We start from the raw sequence: 27,559 nt of genomic DNA on the forward strand, positions 1-27,559 counted from the left end.
GTTAAATTTGATTACGGCCGCTAGGCTGTTAGTAGGGCAATATTGGAAGAAGGAATCTTTGCCTACCTTGCAAGAGTGGTTTTTTAAAGTTTCTTATTTGGCGGAAATGGCAAAGATTTCGGCTTTCTTAAAGGAGCAATCGCAAGAGAAATTTTTTGCGGTATGGGAAAAATGGATAAATTTTATACAATATAAATTGGATATAAAAAATATCATTTAGCTTTCTAATAACTTGTATATAAACTTTAATATTTTATAGATTGTACTTTTTTATATCTCTTTTCTTCTTTCTCTTTTCTTTTTTTTATTATCTCTTTTTCTTTCAAGTACTTTTTCTTTTTAATATGTATGCTTTTTTTACATATATTTTATTGTTAATTATTTTATAAATTGTTTATGTAAGGTATTTAGATATATTTATGATTTATACTTTTTCAATTTTTTTAAGATTCTTAAAAATTTTAATTAAGCCTATATTCAGCTCTGGGAAGGTCGGGGGGGATGGAGAGGGAGGGTTGGGGTGGGTGGGTTAGGGTTGTTTTTTTGTTTTTTTTTTTGCTTTTTGTAAAAATATCTAAAAATTTTCAATTAAAAAAAAATATTTGGGGAGACGATAGATGGAATTGTTGGACTTAAATCTCATGTCAGCGATACACTTAAGGTCCGTAATGGCTGTTAATGTTCCAAAGCAAGGTGGCTGTAAAAAAATTAAAAGAATAAAAATAATTGTTGTTGTTAATTGCGAAGTCGTGTCCGACCCATCGCGACCCCATGGACAACATTCCTCCAGGTCTTCCTGTCCTCTACCATCTTCTGGAGTCCATTTAAATTCACACCTACTGCTTCAGTGACTCCATCCAGCCATCTCATTCTCTGTCGTCCCCTTCTTCTATTGCCCTCAATCTTTCCCAGCATTAGGCTCTTCTCCAGTGAATCCTTCCTTCTCATTAGGTGACCAAAGTACTTGAGTTTCAACTTCAGGATCTGGCCTTCTAAAGAGCAGTCGGGGTTGATCTCTTCTAGGACCGACCGGTTTGAACGCCTTGCAGTCCAAGGGACTCGCAGGAGTCTTCTCCAGCACCACAGTTCAAAGGCCTCAATTCTTTTGCGCTCAGCCTTTCTTATGGTCCAACTTTCACAGCCATACATTGCAATTGGGAAAACCATGGCCTGGACTATGCGTACTTTTGTTGGCAGGGTGATGTCTCTGCTTTTTAGAATGCTGTCTAGATTTGCCATAGTTTTCCTGATAAATAATATTTATCAGGTAATAAAACCTTGGCAATTCCAAATTGAATAAAGTTGCTGATCTATGTTTGCAAAAAAAAAAAAAAAGACCCTCACTTGACACATTCATACCTGAAGCCTTTATAAACAAAAGAGCACTGACATTGACATCCCCTAAACCAGAGGTCCCCAACCTTTTGGGCACCAGGGACCAGTTCTGTGGAGAGAGATTTTTCCGCGGACTGGAGGGTGTGTGGTTTTGTGTGCTGCCTGCATCCTGCGGATGGGGCTTTGCTTGTTTGTGCGGACTGGTTGCTGGCATGCCACGTACTGGTACAGGTGCATGGACCAAGGGTTGAGGACCCCTGACCTAAACTCTGCTGAAGATGATATCTAACCTTGTAACAAAACATTCGGAAACCAACCCACAAGCTTGGAGAACAAACCTTTACCCTAACATTAATGCCAACACAGAAAATCTAATTTCTGATGACTTAACACAACAAGAAATTTCCTTAAAAGTTTCTACCTGATCACTATACTCAATAAAGAAACAAGTACTGTACTCAGTAAACAAATGGACAAATGTTTTTAATTTTTAATTTATAAACTAATAATATAATTGTCCTGGTTGGTTAGTAAAAGTGACACTGAATTGTTAGTAAAATTAACAGAATTATACAATTTGAAAAATTATATATTGCATGCATAATTACTTGATAGTGTATAATACTTTATTGGGGCAAAAGGAACTTAAAAATTTAAAATTTAACTCTAAGGAAGTTTTAGGAAAAATGAGAAGGTATAAATAGAGGATAATTAGAAAGCAGTACAGTAGTCCTTGATTTATGACCACAGTTGAGCCCAAAATTTCTGTTGTTAAGTGAGACATTTGTTAAGTGAATATTGCCCCATTTTACGACCTTTCTTGCCACAATTGTTAAGTAAATCACTATAAGGCGACTTCCGCAAGCGCTAAAATCGGCGCCAAAGACGGGGGTCGTCTTATACGCCGAGTCGTCTTATCTGCCGGAAATACTGGTAGTTTCGGGCGTGTAAGACGACGTTCTAGGAATGCGGCTCGGCGATAAAGACGGTCATCTTATACACCGGGTCGCCTTGTACGCCAGCATATACGGTAGTTGTTAAGTGAATCTAGCTTCCCCATTGACTTTGCTTGTTAGAAGGTCGCAAAAGGTGATCACATGATCCCAGCACTCTGTGACCACCACAAATATGAGTCAATTGCCAAGTGTCTGAATTTTGATTACATGATCAAGGTCATAAGTTTGAAAAACGGTCATAAGGCACTTTTTTCAGTAATGTAACTTTGAATGGCCACTAATGAAGAACTGTAAATTTAGGACTACTTGTATATCCATTTATAGCAGCTGCATGTGCTTAAATTTAATTATTAGTTATTTACTTTAGGACACAGAAATATCAAAGTAGATATTCTGTTTTAATTCCAATTACATATGCTTATGTTTGCTTTAATAACTGTTGACCAGTTAACATTCACTTTCTGAGAGATGTACATATTCTTCCTTTTTATTTTTCTAGGTAGACAAATAGGATTTCCATATTATATTTAAATAAATTGTATTCTAATAATCAAATTCTATTTTCTTTATTATAACCCAATAAAGTTATATGTGAGAGATTATACGGTTGGATATTTTGGAGAAGTAAATTTTATGTTGCTTTGATTGAAGAACACAGTTTTAATTATGGGGCATCCCTTTGCTTCTATTGTACAGGTACTAATCATACCTTTTCCCTTTGGAAAATTTTATTAAATGCACACACTACTGTTTTCGCTCAGGATTCTTTAGAGCAGCGGTTCTCAACCTATGGGTCGCGACCCCATTTGGGGTCGATCGACCATTTCACGGGGGTCGCCAAATCACGCTGTCCGCCATTTTTTTTCCTTTAACTGTTCTACTTCCTCTTATTTGGCTATAGAAAGTGCCGTTCCTGCCTCCCTCCTCTTTGCGCATGCGCAGCTTTTTTCTATTTAAAGTTAGGAAGTTTCAGTTTCGGAGCACACGGAGGAAAGCAATACAGAGGACAAGCGAGAGAGAGCAAGCAGCGGAAAGCAAGAGAGAAAACAACTAAAAACAGTAAGTTTCCTCTCTGGCCTGCCTGGCTGGCTGCAAAGGAAGCAGCCACTGCTTCTCCATGCAAACCTTTGCGGAACAAGAGTTCCGTGCAGCAAAATGCAGCAACCAATTGTGCAAGAAACATCCTGCAAGAGAATGGCTTCCCCCTCTTATCCAATAAAACAGACAAAAAGCTTACCGTTTTTGTACTGCATGGCATTCTACACGCATGCAGTCTCCCAAACTGAGAAACCGCAAACAAGTTTCCAAGCCAACTTCTCCTAGGGTCGGAAGGGCAAAGGCACGCCAACGTGCCAAGGCAAGGTTTTTTTTGTTTTTGTTTTGCATCCTATCGTAGAAATCCCCGCATCTTCCCTGCTTCTCCGGCTTCCCAGCCGCTTCTCTCTTTGTTCCAGCCTCTCCCCTCGCCGCCTGCTGCGCTCTCCAGACTACTGTTTTGGGCTCATCTCGCCACCGCCCCCTCCCTCACTTCTGAGCGCCACCTCCGCCTCCGGAGCCGACCCTCCCCTCCGCCCGCTGCCCTGGTCAAGTCCCTTCGCGCGCTCCACTCACCACTTGCTTCTCTCCATTCAGCGCTGTTTGCACTCTGCTCCTCGTAGCCACCGACGCCGCCTCCTCGCCATGTCCCAGCGCGGTGCTCCTGCTGGCGCACGCTCCACTCCCCGCTCGGCTTTAGGCACCCTCCATCCCCGAGGCGCACGCCAAACGCACCACAAGGATCGAGTCTCTCGAGCTCGACCTACCAGCAGGAGCGCCGCGCTGGGACATGGCGAGGCGGCGGCGGCTATGAGGAGCAGAGCGCAAACAGCGCTGAATGGAGAGAAACACTTCTCTCCATTCGGCGCTGTTTGTGCTCTGCTCCTCCTAGCTGCCGACGCCACCTCCTCGCCATGTCCCAGCGCAGCGCTCCTGTTGGTAGGTCGAGCTCGAGAGACTCGATCCTTGTGGTGCGTTTGGCGTGCGCCTCGGGGATGGAGGGCGCCTAAAGCCGGCCACGGAGTGAGGAAATGGGGTCGGGATGATCTTCTGGAAGCTGAGGCAGGCAGAAGCCATGGAAGTGCAGTCGGTATCTGAGCCGTCGGCAGCGGCGGCAGGGGCAGTGGCCCCCGGCACCAGTGCTCTCCCTTTGGAACCGGCAAAGGATACGGACCGCCAGCTGCGTCTTCGCCTCTGTGTCCTCAACCAAGCAGGATTACGTGGGCACCCTGCGCTTCCTGCAGGGTGGAAACGGGGCTCCGGAGGGTATGCTTGGACCCCGGAAAGGGGAGGGAGTCACTGGGGCAGGCGAAAGGTTGCATTGAGGAAGAGGAAGGGCAGCTGTGTATCTGCTGCGGCAATGGGACCCGCAGCGGCCACTTGGTCGCCACGCCCACTTGGCCACACCCACCCGGTGGCACACCCACTCGGTGGCCACACCCACAGTGGCCACACCCACTTGGCCACGCCCCTGGGGTCACCACAACATGGGGAGCTGTATTATGGGGTCACGGCATTAGAAAGGTTGAGAACCACTGCTTTAGAGCAAAGGCAAGTGAGTTATGATTTGTGGAATCTGTAGAAACTTTTGACAAGCCTACAGATTTCTTTTCTAGATTAGTTTTATGCAGAACTTGCTGTTGTGTAGAATATCAACAGATTCCATGTTCTTTTCAGACTGTTCTGATAGGGTCGGCCACAGTAGTGGGAAGCTGCAAAATAATTCCTCCTCCCAACTCTTTAGTGCTCAGTTGTGGAAAGTACTACCTGATACTCAATTCAATGAGGCTTAATGAGCTTCACTCCCTTCTATCACTTTTTAACCCTCACCCAATGTGGTATGTATGTACCTATGTGTAAAGTAAAAAAAAAAAAAATCAGTGAGAGGAAATTCCTAGAGCAGTCCCATTTGGGACCTCTGTTTGATTTCATCCTTAAGCCTGAAGCATGAAAAAGTTATCACTATCCTCTTGTCTCTTTTTGGACGATATGGTCAGGAGTACAAGAACAAACAAGCAGAATGACATTTGTCTTTAGAGAGTGTTTTTACTTGGGGAAAAGTGACAATTCTACTGGTAAATATAGTTGTAAATATTTCTGTATATAAACTACTTCAAGTACTTTTAATTAAGTCCCTATCTATTCATTATAATAGCATTCATTTCACTTTATAGTATAATGTAATATACTAATTATAATATAATATATATAATAAATATGTAATAAATAGTAATAAAATAAATTCAAACAATTGCACACTTACTGCTCAAATATAGGCATAATCACACAAACTTGAATGAATATAGAAATATTTATAACCTTGTTAAGTAGTAAATTATTCAAGCAATAATTTAAAAAATTCAGTTACTGCCTATCAGACATTGAATAAAGAAAAGAAGGAACAAAAATGTCACATTTCATTGCAAAATAAAAGACTTAAAATTAATATATATCATACATCCTAAAATCTGAAAACTCTTTTCATGTGTACTTCCTAGGACTTTTAAAATACATTATATGGCAACAAATTCTCCAAGTTTATTGTTCATCAAGATATATTAGTAATTCCTTACATATGGGGTCCCCAACATGGAGCTGTGGGCCCTACTGGGGCTGCCAGGATTTCCCTTGACAGCGTCCAGATTTTATGTCTCACTTGATTTCATTTTATTCTTAAAAATAAATTTAATTTTAAATAAATTGACTGTGGTTGTAAACAAGAGCTTGAGGGTTTTATTACATTTAAATTAACCTATATTCTTTGTTATAGCTATATTCAGATCAGTTTAAATTAGTCAAACAATAATTAGAAATAAAGATGCTCTTTTGTACTGACTCTGCTAGCTCATTGGTCCTCTGCACCAATCTTTTGCAATTTATGTGTTCCAAATATTCTGGACTACCAGAGCCAGTTGGGTTCCTTGAAGTGTGACCCTCTGGCTACTGCTGGTGATGACCACCATTTGAGAGACCGCAATGTCTCTGGAGGGACCCTTACTCGCCTGTTGGAGGATCTGAGTTTCAGCCTCTGAAATGGAAGGAGATTGCCCATATGACTGATCATTGCAATTGCTATTCAAAGCATTTTAAGAATATCAATTTGGTAATTGCACATCTTTGTGGATTTTGCAAAGTTTAAGGTGGATAACTTTAGTAGAGATTGAATAGGGGTCTCTTGCATTGACATACTGTCTTTTTCTAAATATTAGCTGTCATATAAACCATATATTTAGCCAAATTTTCCCAAGATTACATGCAACTCAAATTCTGGTTTTCAAAACAATTAAATGTAGAGAATTGTGATTTATCCCAACTCTTAATTAAAATTGGCTCAGTATAGTTTTTTGACCAATTAATTAGAATACATTATAATTTTATGAATTTGTACCTAACAGAACTTTTTTATGAAACAGTGGGAAAGGAATAGAAAGAGGCTTATATAAAGTAATCCTATTGTGATTTTGTGTTATTTTCTACTTAGAGATAGGAAGATTCCTGATGTTTTTAATAATAACTCAGTTTATTTTTTGTCATATTTAAGAACTGCGTATCTCCTTCATAGAATGGCGTGGTGGCTCAGTAGTTAAGACGTTGAGCTTGTCAGCTGGAAAGCTGGCAGCCCAGGTTTAAGACCCAAGTGCCATGTGATGGGGTGAACTCCTGTTCCAGCTTCTGCCAACCTAGGAGTTTGAAAACATGCAAATGCGAGTAGATAAATAGTACTACTTCATGGAAGAGTAATTGTGCTCCATGACATGCTGGCCACATAATCTCGTACATGTCTTCAGACAGTGCTGGCTCAATGTCCTTGAAATAGAGAGGAGCACCTTTGTAGAGAGACTTACATTTGAAACAGGATTGAAGTAAAAATGTTTATAGGGCAACAGTGTCTAATCCCAATTAAATTTAATTTGGTAGTTTTCAGATTATGAATCCCAGTCATGGAATACATTTTTGTGTACAAATTCTAACAGAAACTAAAATTATCACAAATCTTTCTGATCATAACTCATGCATATTTTAAAAACATTTTAGGCTGAAGAAGTAGACCTTTTGTTACAAGATCTTGTTTCAAAATCACTTTGCTAAATTAAATGCCCTTGGATGTTGCCTCATTAATTCATTTAAAAACATGCTAGATCTTGAGCAATGTAGCAAACAATTTGGCCCCTAATTTGGGCAAAGAAGCAAGCAATATAGTCCTATTTCTGTGTTTTCAAACTTTGATTCACAATTTGCTGGACCAAGGCCAATATTTAATACCCTGCATTCTAATTTTAACCTTTTATTGCACAATATTGATTTAAAGAATGAGCAGTAAATAAAATGTGGCAACCATATGGATTAATCATGACAGTTTTTGAGGAAAGTATTTAAATATGATTTACAATTGAGGCTTTGGAATAAAAGAAAATAACAGCAGAACATGTTCATAATAAAACAAATCCATAGTAATTTATTTTTCACCATGGGTTAGCTTAAGACTCTTGATAAACATTTCAGCTTAGGGAATGCATTAATACAAAATTTATGTAACTATATTGAAGTAACTCAGTAGCAGATTTTATTCTAGTTTACAATATAGAAAATGTTCCTATATTTACCATGTCCCTGGTGAGTGAAATGTGAATCTGAAGTGGAATGAGTAGCTAGAACAGAGATAGGCAACCCAAAACACTTAAAGAGCCACTTGGACCCGTTTCCCACCAAAAACAAAACACTGGGAGCCGCAAAACCATTTTGATATCTAAAATGAAGATAACACTGCATATATCGTTTTTTACCTTTATTATAGGTGTGTGTGTGTTTGTGTGTGTGTGTTTGTTTGTGTGTATGTATGTGTGTGTGTATATATGTATATGTATGTATGTGTGTGTGTATATATATATATATATATATATATATATATATATATATATACACATACATACATACACACACACACACACACAAACATAGGTAAAAAAAGGATATATGCAGTGTTATCTTCATTTTAGATGTCAAAAGGGTCTCTCTCTCTCTCTCTCTCTCTCCCTCTCTATCTGCCCTTGATCTGCCACTCCTCTTCCCTCGCTCTCTTTCTTTCTCTCTCTCTCTTTCCTCTCTCTCTCTCTCTCTCTCTCTCTCTCTCTTTCTCTCTCTCTCTCTCTTTCTCCCCCCCCCCTCTCCTATCTGCTGCTCACCTGACAAGCTTCAGGCTGTTGTCCAACAAGATCAGGGGTCGGCAACCTCGTCTCTTTTATGACTCATGGACTTCAACTCCCAGAATTCCTGAGTCAGCCTAGCTGGGCTAGCTAACTCTCTCCTGCCCTTCCTGCTTCCTGCAGAGACGCAGCAAAGGGAAGAGCTCCGCCCAGTAAGCTTTTCAGCTCCCTGGAGAACACTGTGAGTGCACTCTCTTTTTTTTATACACACACACACACACACAGAGAGAGAGAGAGAGAGAGAGAGAGAAGCAGGGAAGCGCAGTTCCTCTCTCTGTCTCTCTCTGAAAAGGCAGAGGAGGCTGGGAGCCGCATGGGAAGGCTCAAAGAGCCACATGCGGCTCCGGAGCCGCAGGTTGCCGACCTGTGAGCTAGAAGAACTTTTTAGGGTGGGAAGACTCAGATTCAAATTCTCTGCTGTGAATCTTGTTGTAGTTCTTAATACAATCATTGCAGATAGAAATTGTTGTGCACATGTATGTGTGTGTGTGTGTGTGTGAGAATTGATAGATTGGTGGGGTGGGAGTTGTGGGTGGGTGGGTAGGTAAGTAAGTAGGTAGGTAGTGCAGTGTCTAGCACAATGGAGACATTGAAAGTCTATTGTAATAACTATGGGTGTTATTCTATGGTGCCACTTACAATTTTCTAGCAGTTTTTCATGTTGCCTGTTTTCAAAGCCAGTGGAGGCGTTTTAGCACAGGGCCTACTAGCAGGCCTGTTATCAGACCCAGCTAGTAAATCCTTGGCTGTATATCATACTGGTGTAGGATTTTCTTCATAGTATCTTTGTAGAGCTTGTGTCTTCCCAGTCTCCAGTATACCATAGTATACCAGTATACCATACCATTGGTGGTCATCCATTCTGATGATGAGTTCATGCAGTAAATCTAGGCTTTGGTAATCAGGGACCCAATACTGGTAGATTTCAGGCAATCCAAGATTTCCAGTTGAAAACTGGGTCTTGTCAAAGAATGCCAGGAATGGAGCAGAAAACATGCACGTGAAATTTCTTCAGTTGTTTGATGTGTTACTGGTATATAGTCCAGGACTCACATTCATATAGGAGTGAAGGGACAACCACAGGTTTGTAGACTTTCAGCTTTATGGGGATATGGACATTATGTTGATTGAGCAGTCTAGTATGCAGTTGCTTCAGAGCCTGTCTGGCTTTGCTGATCCTTGAGTCAGTTTCTTTGTCCAAGACCCAAGATGATATTTCTCAGGTATTGAAATATTTATCTTTGTCAGCTGGGTTGGTTTTACAGATATTTGGCATGTGCTAGTAAAGTACTTCAGTCTTGTTCAGGATGATAGTAAATCTGAAAACGATAGCAATGGCTGAGAATTCATTCAGCATCAACCGTAATTACTGTCGTTGTGTGCCAGGGGCATGTAGTTATTATCAAAGAAGGGATCCTTGAATTACTGTATGGAGTCACTTTGTCCATTCAAGTGTTGTAGGTCACAGAGAAAACAGTTTAGTTGGAATCTGTTGTACACTCTCCAGTCCCTGTACATCATATGACAACATGTAATTGAAGAACAGATTGAACAGGACCGGTGTTAGGACACAACTTCACTTCAGCTCACTGGAAATACCAAATGCAGTTGATGTATCACTATAAAGAACCTGCCCTCTCATTCCATCATGGAGTAGGTGAATCAACTTCACAAATTTATTCAGTCATCCAGAAGATTTCAGGATGGTCCAGAGAGCCTTCTTGTTTACAGTGTCAAATGCCTTTGTCACGTCAATGAATATAAAGAGATTTACAGTATTCTGCTCAATGGCAAATCTCATGTCTGTTGTAGTCTATTCTGGCAGAAAGCCTCACTGCACCTCTGGGAGATTCCTTTTCAAAACAATGACAAGACTGTTCAGGAGAATCTGAGCAAAAATCTTGCGGTGAGGTACTCCTGTAGTTCCCACAGTCTAATTTGCTTCCCTTATTTTCTAGAACAGCCACAACGAGAGCATCGCAGACGTCATCAAACATTTCTTCTGCGAGCTTAGTGGCTTCCAAGATTTATTGGAATGCCTGTAAGGCATTTGGGACTGGTGTTTTATAGATTTTGGCAGGAATGCCATCCTGGCCTGTAGCTTTTTAAAAGTTATCTGCACGATTGCTTTCTAAATCTGATGAGAAGAGGGAAGCAGATCTAGAGTAAGACTGGCAACTGAGGAACCTGTTGGAAGATGGCCTATTGAGTAAGTTAAAGAAATGTAGAGGGGTTTATCAATCCTTCCTGATCTTTGATCAGATTTGGCCTATGAGATGACAGTATGGGGGAGTGTCCTAATGTAGAAGGACCACAAAATGCCTTCATGGTCATGGTGCTGAAGAACTCTGATGGCATGCTCACCTGTTCATCCTTTCTGTGCCACCACTTGTCGTCTATATCTTGCAGTCCTCCTTGTACTTCGGATTGCACGTGTTTAAACTTGTCTTTCTTTGAGGTTTATAATGAGTGATTCAGCCAGTTTACATAGGCCTTGTTAACTGACTCATATTTATGACGGTTGCAGTGTCCTGGGTCATGTTATTACTTTTTGTGACCTTCTGACAAGCAAAGTCAATGGGATTTCACTTAGCAACAGTGTTACTAACGTAACAATTACAGTGATTCACTTAACAACCATGGCAAGAAAGGTCGTAAAATGGGGCAAAATTCACAAAAAATATTTATTATTTTACACAGGATTCTGGGTGATTTATAGTCAGATCAACTAATAAAATCTGAAGAGAAGCCAGAATAGAAATAAAATAATTAAAAACACATTCAATGCCCTTAGCGTATCCATGTATGGCCTACATGCCATAGAACCCTGGGGGAGAAAGGTTTGCCTCATTCTATCTACTGAAACTTTGTCTTCAAAGTAAATGTGGGCCCTGTCCATCCAAAGATTGCTTATTACCATCAGTTTGCAAACCATATTTGTGGATATTTTATATTTATGCTGAATCTGAAGGAATTTAAATAGCTTTTTAAACATTGTTTTGTGTGATTCTGAAAATTACTGTCTATGTTAGATTGAAGATAAAGAAAATAACTTTGTTGTGATAACTTACATGACTGAACATAGTAAACAATATAAACATATTAAATAAATAATATATTAAATAATATATTAGGAATAGACTTAAGATAGGAAAGTTCCATTGCTAGTTGAAGGTTTGGATAGAAAAGATTTCTGAATCCAGGCTGTTTAATGATATAGCAATAACAAAATCTCTTCCCCTTTATATTCATAAGGATTAGGAAAAATGGATTTCTTTTAATGAAAAAAATTGTGAAAATGTACAAAAATTGAGAATTAAATACTCACAGAAGAAAAAAATCTAGAATAAATTTCCAGAGATTAGATGTTATCTTATTTAGGACATTTGATGCTTCTGAATTACTGTTTTGCAACTGGTCCAACTAGAAGTTTCAAATAAACCACAGTCTGATTTTTTTTCTTCTGTCCATGATCTAGTTCATTGCTACAAGCTAATTAACCTTGAGTAAAATATAACAGCTTTCATAAAACTGGAAATTAACTGGATTTAAGCTAAACCCTCTATTGTAATGAAATTTGTCATCTGAATTCTGTTTGACAAACAATGCATGGTACTCTTGCATATGATTGCAGCCCAAAGATACTGTGGTTAAGTTTCCCTGTTATTTATTTCTTATTTTATATACAACTTAATGTAACTTCTACACAAATGATACAATACAATGCTGCCTGCTGTGAGACACTAAATATTTTCCTTCTGAATATGCTCACAGTGCTTTTACAACATAATTTCATGCATCCCATTCTAATTAAAAGTAGAATAGTGCCATTTTATTAAAACGGGGGGGGGGAGACTCAAAAGTGTCATTTAAGTTTCTAAAAAGTAAAGTGCTCAGTGTTGAATAGAAAAGAATGGTTGTTGGAGTGTATAATTGAAGGGATGCTTCCCAAAGAGATGGTTATGTTTGGAGGTTACTTACTGCCTTTGAAGAAAGTTTAAAAATGTTTGTCTTAATTAATGAGAGATGATGTGAACCTTGTGGCAACCCTTTTAAAATAAGTGTATTTATTAACTCCCAGTTGGTTTCAAATACCATTCAAAGAACTTGTTTTAATCTTTAATGAGCTGAATCTGCTCCACCGTTAAAGTTTATGAGCTCCCCTTTGTCTTGAAGGCCTGGATATGAGTTCTTACTCTGCCTTATTTATTGTTTAAAAAGAATCTGGAAATAAAGTCGGGAACATAAAAATGCAGCTACTTTCTTTTTTAACATTCTCTTTGCCTGTAGGAGTAGGGTGGTATTTTTTTTTTTTTTTTTGGCAGGTGAGTATTGACAGTGACAATATTGCCACATCTGTTTGTTTTCATCCTTTAAGCTAATTATTGTGCAATACTATGTTTTTGTGTAGGTACTTCATAGTTTTTAGATTATGGATAATTATACTACAAAGGGTTTTTTCATGTCTGGATAAAATTGTGTCTCTGTGCCTCATAAAGTTTTCTAATTTGCTTGTAACAGCAATTTTATTATTCATAGACTTTGAAAGTCCTATTCTCTGTGTTTTTTTAACATTCATACATTTTTACCAGCATACTGTTCACCTAGAAGGCAGTTAAATATTGTATTAGGCAAATTTATCCGGATTCAGATGCAAGTAAGGAGAAAAAAGAAAACACTATTGCATTAATACAGTGGTTCTCAACCTGTGGGTTGGGACCCCATTTGGGGTCGAACGACCATTTCACGGGGGTCGCCAAACAAGGCTGTCTGCCATTTTTTTCCCCTTTTCTTTGGCCACGCCCCTGGCACCCAGTGATGTATAAGTGGTTGGGGGTCACCACAACATGGGGAACTGTATTATGGGGTCGCGGCATTAGAAAGGTTGAGAACCACTGCATTAATACAACTTCCAGATGCATTCTGTTCTGGAAAATTGCCTTCACAAGTGGCCCATATTTATGACAGTTGCAGTGTCCTTCTAAACTGGGTGACAAAAAAAATAAAAATAGGAGGTCAAGAATAGTAACTGATTTCTTAAAATGATAACTATCTTACCTCAACCACTGCTATAGATGAGTGCTTAAGTAAACTAGCCCATCTACTCAGTTATTGTAGCTTTTGGGTTAAAACCTTGAAAAACAAAGTTATTCTGCTCATAATTATTTCATCATCATTCAACCAATTTAGTGTCTACTTCTGAAAAGACCGTTTCTACAATATTGTATATATTATATATATGGATCTCTCTCTCTCTCTCTCTCTCTCACACACACACACACACACAACACACACACACACACACACACACACACACACGATGTTTGGCAATTAAATGTTTCCCAGGCTTTTGTGATTAAATCTGTCCAATTAGTATTGTGAATGGTCCAGAATTACAGGGTTGGTAATCCAAAATATCTGCAGGCATTGTATGATTTCTTTGTTATGTAATGTGTTTTTTGTGTATGTGTGTGTGTGTGTGTGTGTGTGTGTAATGTTAGATTTAGAGTAGCCATTTTCTGAGTAGGAACTTTCACTCCATCTCTTATCTTTACCAGTCAGAAGGATTTACAATACTTTGAATTGGGGTAAAGGAAGCTACAGAGAGACTCAAAGAAATGTCCTTCTGTGAACAGGAACATTGTGAGTAAAATTGAATCTCAATTTTACCCAATTTTCAAAATTAGTGTATATACATTTGTATGTATATATTCACACATATTAATTGGTGGTGAGATAAAATAAGCAATGAGAGGAAGAAACATGATTTTTCAAAATGAGAACATTATCATATCTTATTCCCCAAACTTTATCATCTTTTCCGGAAACCCTTTTTAGCAGCTGTTCATGCATGCGTATAGAGCAAAAGCAAATAGTGTTTTTATTGAATTAAAAATACTCTGCTATCATGATTTCAGAAATATGGTAATAATTGCTATTATTCAAATTTACATAATTTCTATTTGTTTTCCACCCCTATTTTTTAAAAATTTCAGGCAGAGGATTCTTGTAAATGTAATGGCTGGAAAAACCCTAACCCACCTCCCACTCCACCCAGGGTAGATTTGCAACAGTCTGTTGTGAGCCTTACTGAACCGTGTCGTAGTTGTAATCATGCACTAGGTAAGGTTTCTTTGTTCTTTTTCAGAAATATTTTTGTGAATATTATATTATATACCAGGGTTTCCCAAATTGTGAGATGTACTTTTCTTGGGCAAGTCAAGAAAAGATGTAAGTCAAGGGGAGGTGTGAAGAATGTTTTAAATACATTGTTATAATAAACTCATCTTTCTAAATTTTTCATTATTATAGGTAGTCCTCAACTTACAACCACTAATAAGCATTAAATTTCTGTTTGTAAGCAAAACTGCATTTTAGTGAATTTTGCCCCATTTTACGACTTTTCTTGCCATACTTATTAAGTGAATCACTGCGGTTGTTAAGCTAGTAAGATGGTTATCAATTGATTCTGGCTTCCCCATTAATTTTGCTTGTCAGAAGACTGTAAAGATGATCACATGATCTTGGGACACTGCAACTGTCATAAATATGGGCCACTTGCCAAGCATCCAGCACCATGGGGCTGGTGCAAAGGTTGTAAGTGTGAAAAAGTCACTTTTTTTAGTGGCATCGAACGGTCACCAAATGAAAGGTTGTAAGTTGAGGATTACTTGTATTGTTTTTATTATTCATTTGGGTTCATTTTGGTGTTGGGATTTTTAGGGGAGGGGTGTTCATTAACCCCTTTAAGAAGGGGTTAAAAGTATGCTATATATACACAAGAATTTGAACCATTAATGATCAAGGTGAATTGGCTCCAGATCAAAATAAATAGACTTCAAAGGGGTGGGGTGGACTTAGTTCTCTTACGGGATTATAGTGACTCAAACTGATGATGTATCTGACCCCCACCCGTGGGCTCAGCTTGATTATCTCCTAGGTTTACCTTTGCAAGGACAAAAGGACTATGATGTTTGTAAAAGTAAAAATCTGATAACTTCTGCTTTAAAGCAAATAAACTACTGAAGATAGGACATCATGAAGTTTAGACTTCAGAGTTTAAAATGTATTATTAAAATGACAACTAATTTCCTAATTAGCATCCAGCTGTTGCATGATAACTACCATTTATTAAGCTTTTAAGACAGGAATATTTTTAAGTTATCAGGGACATATATTAATACATGTTTTTTTAAAAAATGAATGAGTTGTTCTCCAGCACTGGAGACGTAGAATCCACCAGTGAGTTAACTCTGCCTTCCTGCCCATTAGACCGGGTCAGCTAACTTGTCACACACATCCTGGGGTAGCCACTCCCCATTCTTGACTTGATCTTCAGCCCAGATGGACGTGATAGACTTGGCTCCCAGTCTAAGGCAGGTAATAGAGACTAAAATATTGGTGGATTCTACTCCTCTCACTCCACAGTTATTCCTAGAGCACTGGGACCAGCACTGTGTGAAATAACCTGTGGAAATCTTGGGGAGGTGGTCTTCTCCCTCCCAGACCCGTAGTTATAGCTGAGCCCTCAGCTTAATCTAAGGGAAATCCCTCTCCAGCTGCTCAGCGCAGGGAGGGCCAGCTGAGCTTCAGGGGTGGGGAGATTCAGCCTCCGTCGCCCCTGACTCAAGCCTCACTGTAATAGATCAGAGGCTGCTGCTCCTGGGAATCGTTCCTTGCGATTTCCCTCTGAGACCACTTAATCGGTCGGATCTTTGTCGGCAGTGCCCTGGACGCCATTTTGAAGCCGGGACACATGGGAGCATCAGGAGGGACATCCGCTCCGCCTTCTTCCCCTCAAATTTCCCGCTGCGAGGGGGGAAGCCTCTCCCTCTTCGTGCCAAATCACCGGCAGACTAAGTGGACACTTCTGCTTTCTTCTTCACCTTGTCTCACACAGAGTCAGCCGGTCGCCATTTTAACTCGAGGAAGCTCAGACAGACAAAAGGCTGAGGACTGCGTGGCCGCTCAGGCCAGCGTTAGCGCCCTTTTAACTGCCGGATCCATTTTAACTGGCGGATCAAGTGAGGCAGCTCAGCCAGCCAAAGGACTGAGGACTGTATGGCTGCTCGGGCCAGCGTGAATGATCCCATTACATCGCTGCTCTCCCTCCCCCCTCCCGTGATTCATTCCATCCAGTTCTTCTCAAACAATAGTCAATTACAATACAAAAAATAGACAAATAAATAAATTAACAAAATAAAGAAGTAAATAAATAATTAATTAAAAACCTCTGATAATTAATAAACAGCTCCGTCAATAGTTTGCCCAAAACTGGTGCATCCACTACCCTGACCGCACCTCCCTATTATTTCAGCTCCATCCGTTGCAAACGAGTGGACATAGATGGGCTGGACCCCAAAGGGGTGGGACAGCAGCAGTCCTTTTACCAGTCAGGCGGTCAGGAGAGCAGGACGACCATTCCCTGCTACACATGCTTGCCCATCTCGCCAACTGATCCCCTGTCGGTGACCTCTCGGGTCACTGAGATAGCTCACCTAGGATGGAGGAGCCCACGTTGTCTCAGCCATTGAGCATCGCCTCCCCTCCCACCAGCCGCAAAAGACAAAAATCCTCCAAACAGGAGGCGGCAGGCAGGATCAAAGCAAAGGCTAAGTCCATATCTGGAAGAAAACCTTCCAAGTTGGCTGAGAAACAGGCTAGCAGAAGGCACCAGGCTCTGGAGAGGGAATTCTCCAAGGCTCAAAAGCAAGCAAAGGCAAAAGTGGAGCAAACAGAGGAAGCATCCTTTGACCTTCCCTTGGGACCTTCCACCCATGGAATATGGGTCCCGGAAGGGTCCCTTCAGGCCTCTGAGGTGGGCTCACCGATACCACGGGCCACACAATCCATACCTGAGGCCACATTCACACCCACAGCGACAGGGCTCAGGGGAGCAGAGTCCGTGACCAACCCCCATGAAGATCGTCTACAAACTCTAATTGAGCAGACGTTCCACCGGATGATGGCTAGGGCTAACCATGGACCGAGACCCGAATCCATGATGGACATGCCCCCATCCAAGCCCCACCAGGGATACTGCGTATCAGGGTTCCTCTCCGTCTCGATCCTTCCACAGCAGGGAATCCTCCCCCATGGAGGACAACCAACAAGACATGTCATGGAGGAGGACAACCAACACGACATGTCTGGAGGACCCCCCCCCTCCAGACCCTCCTCCATTCAGAGGAGTATTCAACCCTGCTTTTTTCCTGCCCCTGCTCTGCAGAGCCAGCTCAACGGCAAACATTGGCCCGGACCATATCCCTCAACGAGAACCACCGCCTGGTTCAGATCCATTGTTTTTAGAACCCGTGGTAGCTCAGCACCACGTCCCATATCACACACTCTTCCGGAGTACCATTAAGAAACAATGGGCATCACCGGGCACTTTCCCCACTCCTGGGGGAGCAGACAAGAAGTTATTCAGCATAACACCAGAACAGTCAGAGGACCTAGAGATAACAAAGGTAGACAAGCCCTTTGGCTTTCTCTTCTCCCCGTCTGCAGTGTCGGGAGACATGGCAGAGGTATTGAAGTCCGACAACAAGAGATGGGAGCTCACATTACGCAGGACCCACCAGGTGGTGGCATGAGTGGTAAAAGCCGCCGCCTGCGCATCCTTTTTTGCAAGAACCTCCCTACTCTGGATCCATCAAATCCAGGCCAGACTTTCTCAGGAGGAGGTGCAGACACAGCAGGACCTGAGCAAGCTTGCTGCAGCATCAGAGTATGTTCTCATCCAGAGCAGTTGTGTCCAATGTCTTAGCACACAGGATGCTGTGGCTCAAGACACTGGCAAACTGACCCAAAGACCAAGTGGCACCTAGCCATGGCCCCCTATAAGGTTGGAAAACTATTTGGGGAGCGCTGAACCCTTATTTGACTGAAAATAAGGACAAGCAGAAGATATTGGCCCACTCCAGCAGACAGGCCGACAGGCGTTCAACGCCATACATCCGAAGGCAGTCCTTTCAGATGGAAACGGGCTCGAGCTTCTCTCAGCCCTTTCAGCCATCCCGGCCCTTCACCCCTTTCACTCCCAGGCAGGACCGCCAACCGAACAAGTCCGGAGCCAAGGCCAGACACCAAACTCAGAGCAAACAGCCCTTTCGGGAAGGAGGCTGCCCCTACAGAAGGTTCAAATGACTCTTGATCAACTCTCCCCATAGATGGCAGACTAGCGATCTTTACCCGCCAATTGGAAGCCACCACCATGGATGCCTGGGTCCAGCAAACCATACGCTTCAGTTTGTCCCTGGAGTTCGTATCCAACCCCCCAGAACGCTTCGTCTCTTACCCCCAGCCAAGGAACCCCGCCAAAAGCAAACTCATGAGAGAGGCCATTCGACACCTCCTAGAAATAAAAGCCATAGAGCAGGTACCAATAGGGAACTGGGGACAGGGATTCTACTACATCCTCTTCGTGGTCCCCAAGTCCTCGGGGGGATGGAGGATGATCCTAGACTTCAAAGATCTGAACCGTTATATCGCCCATTGAAAGTTCAAAATGCAAACCCTTCACTCCATCTTGGGCAGCATAAGGCAAGGGGACTTCCTGTCATCCAAAGTCTTCACAGACGCGTACCTCCACATCCCCATTGCCCCCCTGCCATCGACAATTCCTCAGGTTCTGCTATGCGGGGCATCACTTCCAGTAAGAGCACTGCTGTTCGGTCTCTCGTCAGCCCCATGAGTGTTCACCAGGATCCTGGCGGTATTGGCTGCGCACCTATGAACAATACCAGTGCACGTCCAGTGCTACCTGGATGACATCCTAATCAAGTCACCTTCCTGCAGGTCACGCAGTCGAACCTAGCGTTGACAATCAGGGTTCTCCAGGAGCACAAATTCTCGGTCAACTTTCAAAAGCACCAGATCAACCCATCCACCCGCCTCCTACACCTAGGCACGATCATAGACACACTCAGGGCAGATATATCTGTCACTGGAGCGTCGCGACAGCATACAATCCCTAGCCCTACGGGGTACGCAGGGAACAAACAGTTCCCCTGGTCGTGCTTTCTCAACTGCTAGGAAAGATGGTATCATGCATTGCAATAGTGCCCTGGGCAAGACTACATTCCAGGAACCTTCAGTGGTTCCTCCTTCCATTCCAGAGGCTGAAACTCAGCTCCTCCAACAGGCGAGTAAGGGTCCCTCCAGAGACATTGTTGATGTTAATTGCGAAGTCGTCTCCGACCCATCGCAACCCCATGGACAATGTTCTTCCAGGTCTTCCTGTCCTCTACCATCTTCTGGAGTCCATTTAAGTTCACACCTACTGCTTCAGTGACTCCATCCAGCCATCTCATTCTCTGTCGTCCCCTTCTTCTATTGCCCTCAATCTTTCCCAGCATTAGGCCCTTCTCCAGTGAGTCCTTCCTTCTCATTAGGTGGCCAAAGTATTTGAGTTTCAATTTCAGGATCTGGCCTTCTAAAGAGCAGTCGGGGTTGATCTCTTCTAGGATTGACCGGTTTGAACGCCTTGCAGTCCAAGGGACTCGCAGGAGTCTTCTCCAGCACTATAGTTCAAAGATCTCAATTCTTTGGTGCTCAGCTTTTCTTATGGTCCAACTTTCACAGCCATACATTGCAACTGGGAAAACCATGGCCTGGACTATACACACTTTTGTTGCCAGAGACATTGCGGTCCCTCAAATGGTGGTCATCACCAGCAGTAGCCAGAGAGTCACACTTCAAGGAACTCAACTGGCTCACACTTATGACGGACGCCAGGCTGTTTGGCTGGGGGCGCACCTGCAGTCCATGTGAGTGCAAGGCAAATGGTCTCGGAGGGACCTGGAACACAACATCAACTGGCTGGAGCTAAGGGCCATACACTTAGCCCTCCGACACCTACACAACAGGGTAGCGGGACAACACATACTAGTCCTCACAGATAACGTGTCCGCAAAGGCACACGTGAACGGCAGGGGGGCACCCAATCCAGGTCTCTCATGACAGAGGCTCAAGCCCTGGGGGACTGGGCGGAGGCAAACCTCGCCTCCATCAGAGCCAAATACATCTCGGGGGAAGCAAACAGACAAGCAGACTTCCTAAGCAAGTTGACCGTGGACCATGCCGAATGGACTCTACACCCGGACCTATGCACGGAAATAACACAGAGGTTCAGGCGGCCTGTCATAGACTTGTTCGCATCCCCAGCGAATGCCCAACTCCCAAGATTCTTCTCAAGGTTCCCATCATTGGGGGCAGAGGAAATGGATTCCCTACATTGCCCGTGGCCAAGGGGACTACTTTACGTGTTTCTTCCTCTTCCGCTGATCCTGGCAACCATCCGCAAAACATTGCAGGAGAGGACAGAACTCATACTCGTAGCCCCGAGTGGTTCACGGACCTGGTGAATCTATCCAGGTCTCCCCCATGGAGGATCCCCCCCGGACAGGTATCACTCAGCCAGGGGGACCTACAACATCCAGAACCTATAACACCCCGTGGCTTCAGTTAGCCGCCTGGCACTTGAACACCAAGTTTTGAGCAGGGAATTGTATCCACCAAGAGTAATCTCCATGATCCAAGCATCCCGCCAATCAGCAACAAATCGCATCTATGACTCCACATGGAGAAATTTCTGCAAATGGTGCGAGAAGCGAACACTCGATGTCTCGGGTCTAACAGTTCCAAACATACTAGAATATTTGCTTGATGGCCTGGATAGGGGCCTATCACCGAGCACCATTCGTAGACACGTTGTGGCGTTATCCACTCTCCTCACCTGTGCCAATTCAGTTCCCTTAGCATAGCACCCCAGGATTCACGCCTTTCTTAAGAGCGCCTCCAATGCAAAACCGCCCGTGGTTCACAGGTACCCCTCATGGGAATTACCACGGGTCCTTAAGGCTCTTACCAGGGCACCATTCGAACCTATCAAGTCTTGCACCCTAAGGGCCCTATCGCTCAAGTTATCCTTCCTGGTCGCCATAACTTCGGCCAGGCGCATTTCTGAGTTCGCGGCTCTGTTGGTCAGGGAGGATTTCTGTATTTTTCATCAGGATCGGGTAGTTCTCTGATTGGACCCAACCTTTGACGCCAAGGTCAACACCCTGTTCCATAGGGCCCAAGAAATCGTCCTACCAGATTTCTGTGCCAACCCATCTCATGCCCTGGAACGACAGTGGCACACACTGGACATTCGGAGGGCACTAAGACATTACTTCAAATGAACGGTACCCTTACGCAAATCGGAAGCTCTCTTCGTTTCGTTCCACCACACCTCTAGTGGACAGAAGGTGTCCACCTCAACCATTGGCAGGTGGATCAGACTTTGCATTGCGGAAGCGTATCAATCACTTTCTCTTCCAACACCAGGGCAAATCACAGCGCATTCCACTCGCAGTGCTGCGACCTCCGCGGCATGGGCCACACAGGCCCCTATCAAGGAGGTTTGCAGGGCGGTGACATGGTCTTCGCCTTCCCCTTTTATCTGACATTATAAGATAGACTGTTTCGCCTCTGCGGATGCATCCTTCAGAAGGAGGGTCCTGCAACAGGTAATCTCTGCAAATACGGCTTCAACCTCTTCGGTCTCCCATCCATTGGGACAGTGAGGTTTTGGATGTCTCATTGGTGGATTCTATGTCTCCAGTGCTGGAGAAGGGGTGTTGTCTTACCTGAATGCCTTTTCTCAGCACGGAGACCTAGAATCCACTCCCACCCTTAAAATCATTAGGATCATATTAGGAAACTGGGAGCCATTATGTCGAATTGTAGGCAGCTGCTTCGCCCTCGTCAAGAATGGGGAGTGGCTACCCCAGGACGGGCATGACAAGTTGGCTGACCCGGTCTAATAGGCAGGAAGACAGAGTTAACCCATTGGTGGATTCTATGTCTCCATGCTGAAAAAAGACGTTCAGGTAAGACAACACCCCTTAACATACAGCACTTGGGCATTCTTAGAAAACCCTGGAAAAATTTAGTGGAGTTTTTCATTCCAAAATTTTCCTAGAGACTATGGATCCTTGATTAGTACCTGAAATAAAATTGTATCTGAGGAGGAAATCTGTAAGAAATGTTAAATTACCAGTATTATTTAAGGCAGATGAAGTAGTTCCTTCTATTTGTAAACTGTTAACTAAAACATTCTCCTAGAGGCAAACATGCTTGCATAATAAAATGTATAATATTAAACATATAGTAAAAGATCAGTCCCTTATAAAAAATTTTAAAAATTGATTCGGTATAGTAGCAGAACAGTGTTTGCCCCTAAAAATAATTATTTCATTTACTAAACAAGGAGAAAACCTAAAAATGACTCTGATAATGGTTGTAAACAGCCTGTTCTGTGGAAAAAAATGCATTAGAATTTTCAGAGCTTGAACAGGCTTTACCAAATGTTTGCTCCAGGGTGATATAAACAAGTTTGACTGTTGCTGGTTTAAGATTGGCACTGTATTGTTAGGCTCCTCAAACCTATGATTTCCCCACGCTGAATTGAAGCCTATACATAAAAAGAAGTCATCAAGTCAAGAATGACTGTACTTTGTATTTTCAGTAACTTGACCTTTTCCTTGAAAGCCTAAGATTTTCTTGTTTGTTTTAGCCGCTCATGTTTCCCATTTGGAGAATGTCTCAGAAGAAGAAATGAACAGACTATTGGGAATTGTGTTGGATGTTGAGTATCTCTTCACCTGTGTTCACAAAGAAGAAGATGCAGATACCAAGCAGGTTTATTTCTACTTATTCAAGGTAAACTGAATGCTTTTCTGTTTAGAAAATACATTTTAAGTTGCAGCTATGACCACAAATGCTCTCATCTAAGCCACACAGACAAGCGTGTAGTAATGTTATAAACATAAATAAAAGTATGAAATTGTCAACATTTCATTATCATTTTCCAATTTCTTTTCAACAGCTTTTGAGGAAGTGTATATTACAGATGGGGAAACCAGTTGTAGAAGGATCTCTGGAGAGTCCCCCGTTTGAGAAACCTAGTATTGAACAGGTAAAGTATACATGCAGGCATCCCTTAGTATGATATTACTTTTATCTAACAGTTCTTTAATATAGATAAAGAGTCCATGGCAATACAAAAATATGATTTTCTTATGTGGACCAAGAAAGAAAGCTGTCAACATAAAAGTTCACATTAGGATAGTTTTGCCTTCTCTTATTCCAATAGGCATTGTAAATCTATTGCATGTATTTCAGAATTCAACTTGCACTCTCATCTATATTATAATGATTACCTTTAGTTTAAGTAGTACTCTTCTTAATGTATTCTTTTGTACATATCTGCAGAGAGGCCTTTGTATTTTAGTTCAGTGCCCCTGGAAATTGGAAGGAAAAAGCATCTTGTAAATTGGAAAATCCACCATTAGCAATACAAAAGAGGATGTTTAAAAGGAATCCAGTAGCTGATACAATTTGTATCACTACAAGACCCTAGGTAGGTAGCTGATATTTTTAGAAACTAAGGTGCTGAGTCAGGAAGGTAACTATTGTTATTAGAGATTAATATATAAGCAGTAATTAAATATTAAGCATTTAATAAGCTTATTGTACTGGAATGTTTAAGATTGTATATGAATACTGGTTGTTTTAACACCCATTTGAAAAGATTCATAATGTCATGAACAAATCTGAATATATAGCTTAATTATGTCAGATTATTTTGTCCAAAGTTACTTTAACAAATGCCGTTTGGATTCATAAATGAAACTGGAGCTGTATTTATTACAGCCAAGGAAGAGTCACTAAAATGCTCTGATATGGACAATAGCGGGAGCTACAGGGACAAAGAAGCATTTGAGTTATAATAATTACGTATCTCAATTCCCCTTCTCTTCTTATACTTCTCTACACTTCAAGTGAGAAGATGGTAAGGGAGGGTTTAAAACTTTGCATGCAATATTAGAAACTGCATTTACTTATAAACTTTAGCTCATAACTCCAGAATTATAGTTTTAAATACTATGGGTGTGTTTTGTAAAATTGGAAATATAAAAAGAGCACCTTTAGATGTGAAATTTGTTTTAAACTGAAGGGCATGCCTGAACATCATGGTTTATTATACAGAAATTGCCCACCTGGTTATTGATCTTTGGTTTGTATACCTACATAAAATCACTGTTAGTTATAATGTAGAAGTTAACATCTGAACATATATTGTCGACTAAGAGTGATAATGCCATTGTGATCAGCCAAACTATATATTATAAAGAGTGATATAGTCTCTTTCCTAAAAAACCAAAAAGAACAAAATGTATTTACAACAGCATTTATACATTAGATATAAAATATGAAACAGATATAAGCTGGTCGGTAAAGATGCAGTGACATTTTCAATAGAAAGTATATGCTAGAACTTATTTCTCCTTAGGTCCATAACATTTCTGAATTTTATATCAGGTTTTCATCTAACCTTTCTGTTTCTTCTTTAAGGGAGTTAATAATTTTGTGCAATACAAATTTAGTCACCTACCATCAAAAGAGAGACAAACCATAGTAGAATTGGCTAAAATGTTTCTCAATCGCATCAATTACTGGCACTTGGAAACACCTTCTCAGTGGCGACTGAGGTCACCTAATGACGACATTGCTGGCTATAAAATAAACTACACAAGGTAACAGTATCTTTTTTTTTTTTAGATTTTCACTGTGTTTTGAGATAATTCATAGTAGATAGCAGGCGGCAATGGTTCCTTCCCATATCATGTGATGCAGAGAGTAAACACATTGGAATAAAAATGACTGTGCATTTGGATGGTGGCTTTGGAATGAATAAACTGCAGTGAGCAAGATTGGTAATAGCAGAACCCTTATATTCAGATGCAATCTATTTCTGATGAATAGAAACTAGAAAATTGACAATGGACATAGGATACTACTGCATTTCTGCCACCTAAAGATCTAAATTTTAACCAAGCCAGAAAGTCCACTGGCATATTCTTCATCAAGTGGCAGTTAGCAGTTATTTATTTCTCACATTTATATAGCCACCCATCTCAATACATGACTCTGGGTAGCTCAGAAAGAGTTAAAAAACAATATAACAAAACAGTACAAAATTAAAAACAATATAAAACTATACTACAAAATTCATAACTGAGGTGATCATATCCATCCATAACTGCTAATACCGTCCTGTATAGGCTCTACCATGGTTTTGGTTCCCCGTGGGCTTTAGCAAACTAAGTTCTCAGAGCTTGGCAAAAAGGCAGCAGGATTGGAACCACTCTGATCTGAATGATGTTCAGCAGAGCAGGAGCCATGAGAAGAAAAGACTCTCATCTTGTGCACTGCCAGACAACATTCTTTAATTGATGAGACTCACATCTTGCTCCTCCTGCTGGACCTGCTGAAATATGTAGATGTAATTGGAAAGAGGTAGTCTCTCAAAAAATCCAATCCTATATCATGAAGAACTTCATAGATCGCTAGTTCCTGGGACCAACGTAGCCTATAGTAGTGGTGGCGAACCTATGGCACGGATGCCAGAGGCAGCACTCAGAGCCCTCTCTGTGGGCATGCGTGCCAGCGTCTCAGTCCTAGGCCTTCAGCTGGGTTTTATAAAACCTTTTCGCTTTAGGCCTCTGCTGCTGTATAAAAAAAAAAAGGTTCAATCAATCAATCAATTTCAACTTCTCGCGGGGAAAAAAAGATCTTGCAAAGTTGGAATTGATTGACTGAACTTTTTAATCCCATCCAGTCTGCCGTTACCACCACAGCCATGCCCACCCAATGGGCCACACCCACCCAATGGGCCACACCCACCCGGCACCCGATGATGCATATGTGGGTTTTGGGTTGCAGTTTGGGTACTCAGTCTTTAAAAAGTTCGCCATCACTGGCCTATAGAGTAGAGTTGTAAGATGTGCTAATTGATGAGCACATATAATTGCTTGTGCAGTTCTGCACCTACTGAAGTTCCTGAATACTCTTAAAAGTGCAGCCCCATGTAGATCCTATTACATGTAATCTACTGTATGCAAGAAGTGACCATACAATACATGGTTAAGCAAAGACCTTTCTGAGCACAGCTTCCATAGCTCCACAAGGACATCCAAACTGTACACAAGTACAACCCCATCCAAAACAAGAGATAGAAAGGCCCCAACATTCAAAGGCATTCAGTTTTGCTTGGGTTTAGCTGAAGCTTGTTCGCTATCCATATCCCTAAGATTTTAGACATCATGTCAAGACCTCCACAGCATCACTTACTTGGATTTGTAAATCTGGATATCAACAGCCTACTGATGGTACTTCACTCTGTGCCGTTGGATAATTTCAACCAGTGGCTTCATGTAGATGTTAACCAGAAGCAGACAAAGTACCAAGTCTTGTGGCATCCCACAAAATAAGGAACAAGGCTTGGGTCTCTCGTCCTTGATAATAACGGACTTGGACCAACTCTATAAAATAAAAAAAAAAAACAGTGCTGCGCATTAAAACCCCTGCAGTTGATCCAGAGGGATACCATGATCAGTGGTATGAAAGCCACCAAAAGATCGAGGAAAAATAAGGATAAATATTTGATCAATGCTGTTTCAGTCCCAAACCGAGCTTAAATCCTGACTGAAAGTAGTTTAGACAATCTGTATCCTGTGAGATCCCCATAGGTTGCTGGGTAACCATCACTGAAAAAAGGATAGGTTGGAGACTGTATGGAAATTGTCCAGAATTTTTGGATGACTTCATGAGGAAGGGGCACATCACCAGCTCTTTAAGAGCATAACCTTTTCAAAGAATTTATCATTGACAGCACCCAACCACACATAATCTCCCAGAAAAATTTAGCCGGACTGGGTGGACATGGATCTAATATATAGGCAGCCAAGTTTACAGTCATGAGTCCACTTCCACAGGTTCATTCGTCATCTTCATGCTGGTGTTTTCAGCTTCGTGCTTTGAGGAGCAATCAGTTCAGCACGAAGCTGAAAACACCAGCCTGAAGATGACGAATGGGACTTCGTTGAAACGTCGCAAAGACACTTCCAATTTTACGCGGGAGAAAACCCGAACAACCAAAGACCTACATACAAATACCCGCGAAAACCTCAGAAAACA

At 41.7% G+C, this 27,559-nt stretch overlaps 1 protein-coding gene across 3 annotated transcripts in view; it reads left to right on the top strand.

The window, feature by feature from the left end:
• The window catches only part of KAT2B (lysine acetyltransferase 2B), a 78,565-nt gene that overhangs the window by 5,363 nt on the left and 45,643 nt on the right, over nucleotides 1-27,559 (top strand). For all 3 annotated transcript variants that reach the window (XM_039348863.1, XM_039348861.1, XM_039348862.1), the window contains exons 2-5: nucleotides 14,527-14,653; nucleotides 23,094-23,239; nucleotides 23,406-23,495; nucleotides 24,935-25,116. In XM_039348863.1, coding sequence (XP_039204797.1) covers nucleotides 14,527-14,653; nucleotides 23,094-23,239; nucleotides 23,406-23,495; nucleotides 24,935-25,116 — 545 coding nt within the window. The remainder of the gene's footprint in view (nucleotides 1-14,526; nucleotides 14,654-23,093; nucleotides 23,240-23,405; nucleotides 23,496-24,934; nucleotides 25,117-27,559) is intronic.

Source organism: Crotalus tigris, unplaced genomic scaffold, assembly GCF_016545835.1.
Source record: "Crotalus tigris isolate CLP2741 ecotype Arizona unplaced genomic scaffold, ASM1654583v1 scf7180000018184.2832721, whole genome shotgun sequence".
NCBI classification, from domain to species: domain Eukaryota; kingdom Metazoa; phylum Chordata; class Lepidosauria; order Squamata; family Viperidae; genus Crotalus; species Crotalus tigris.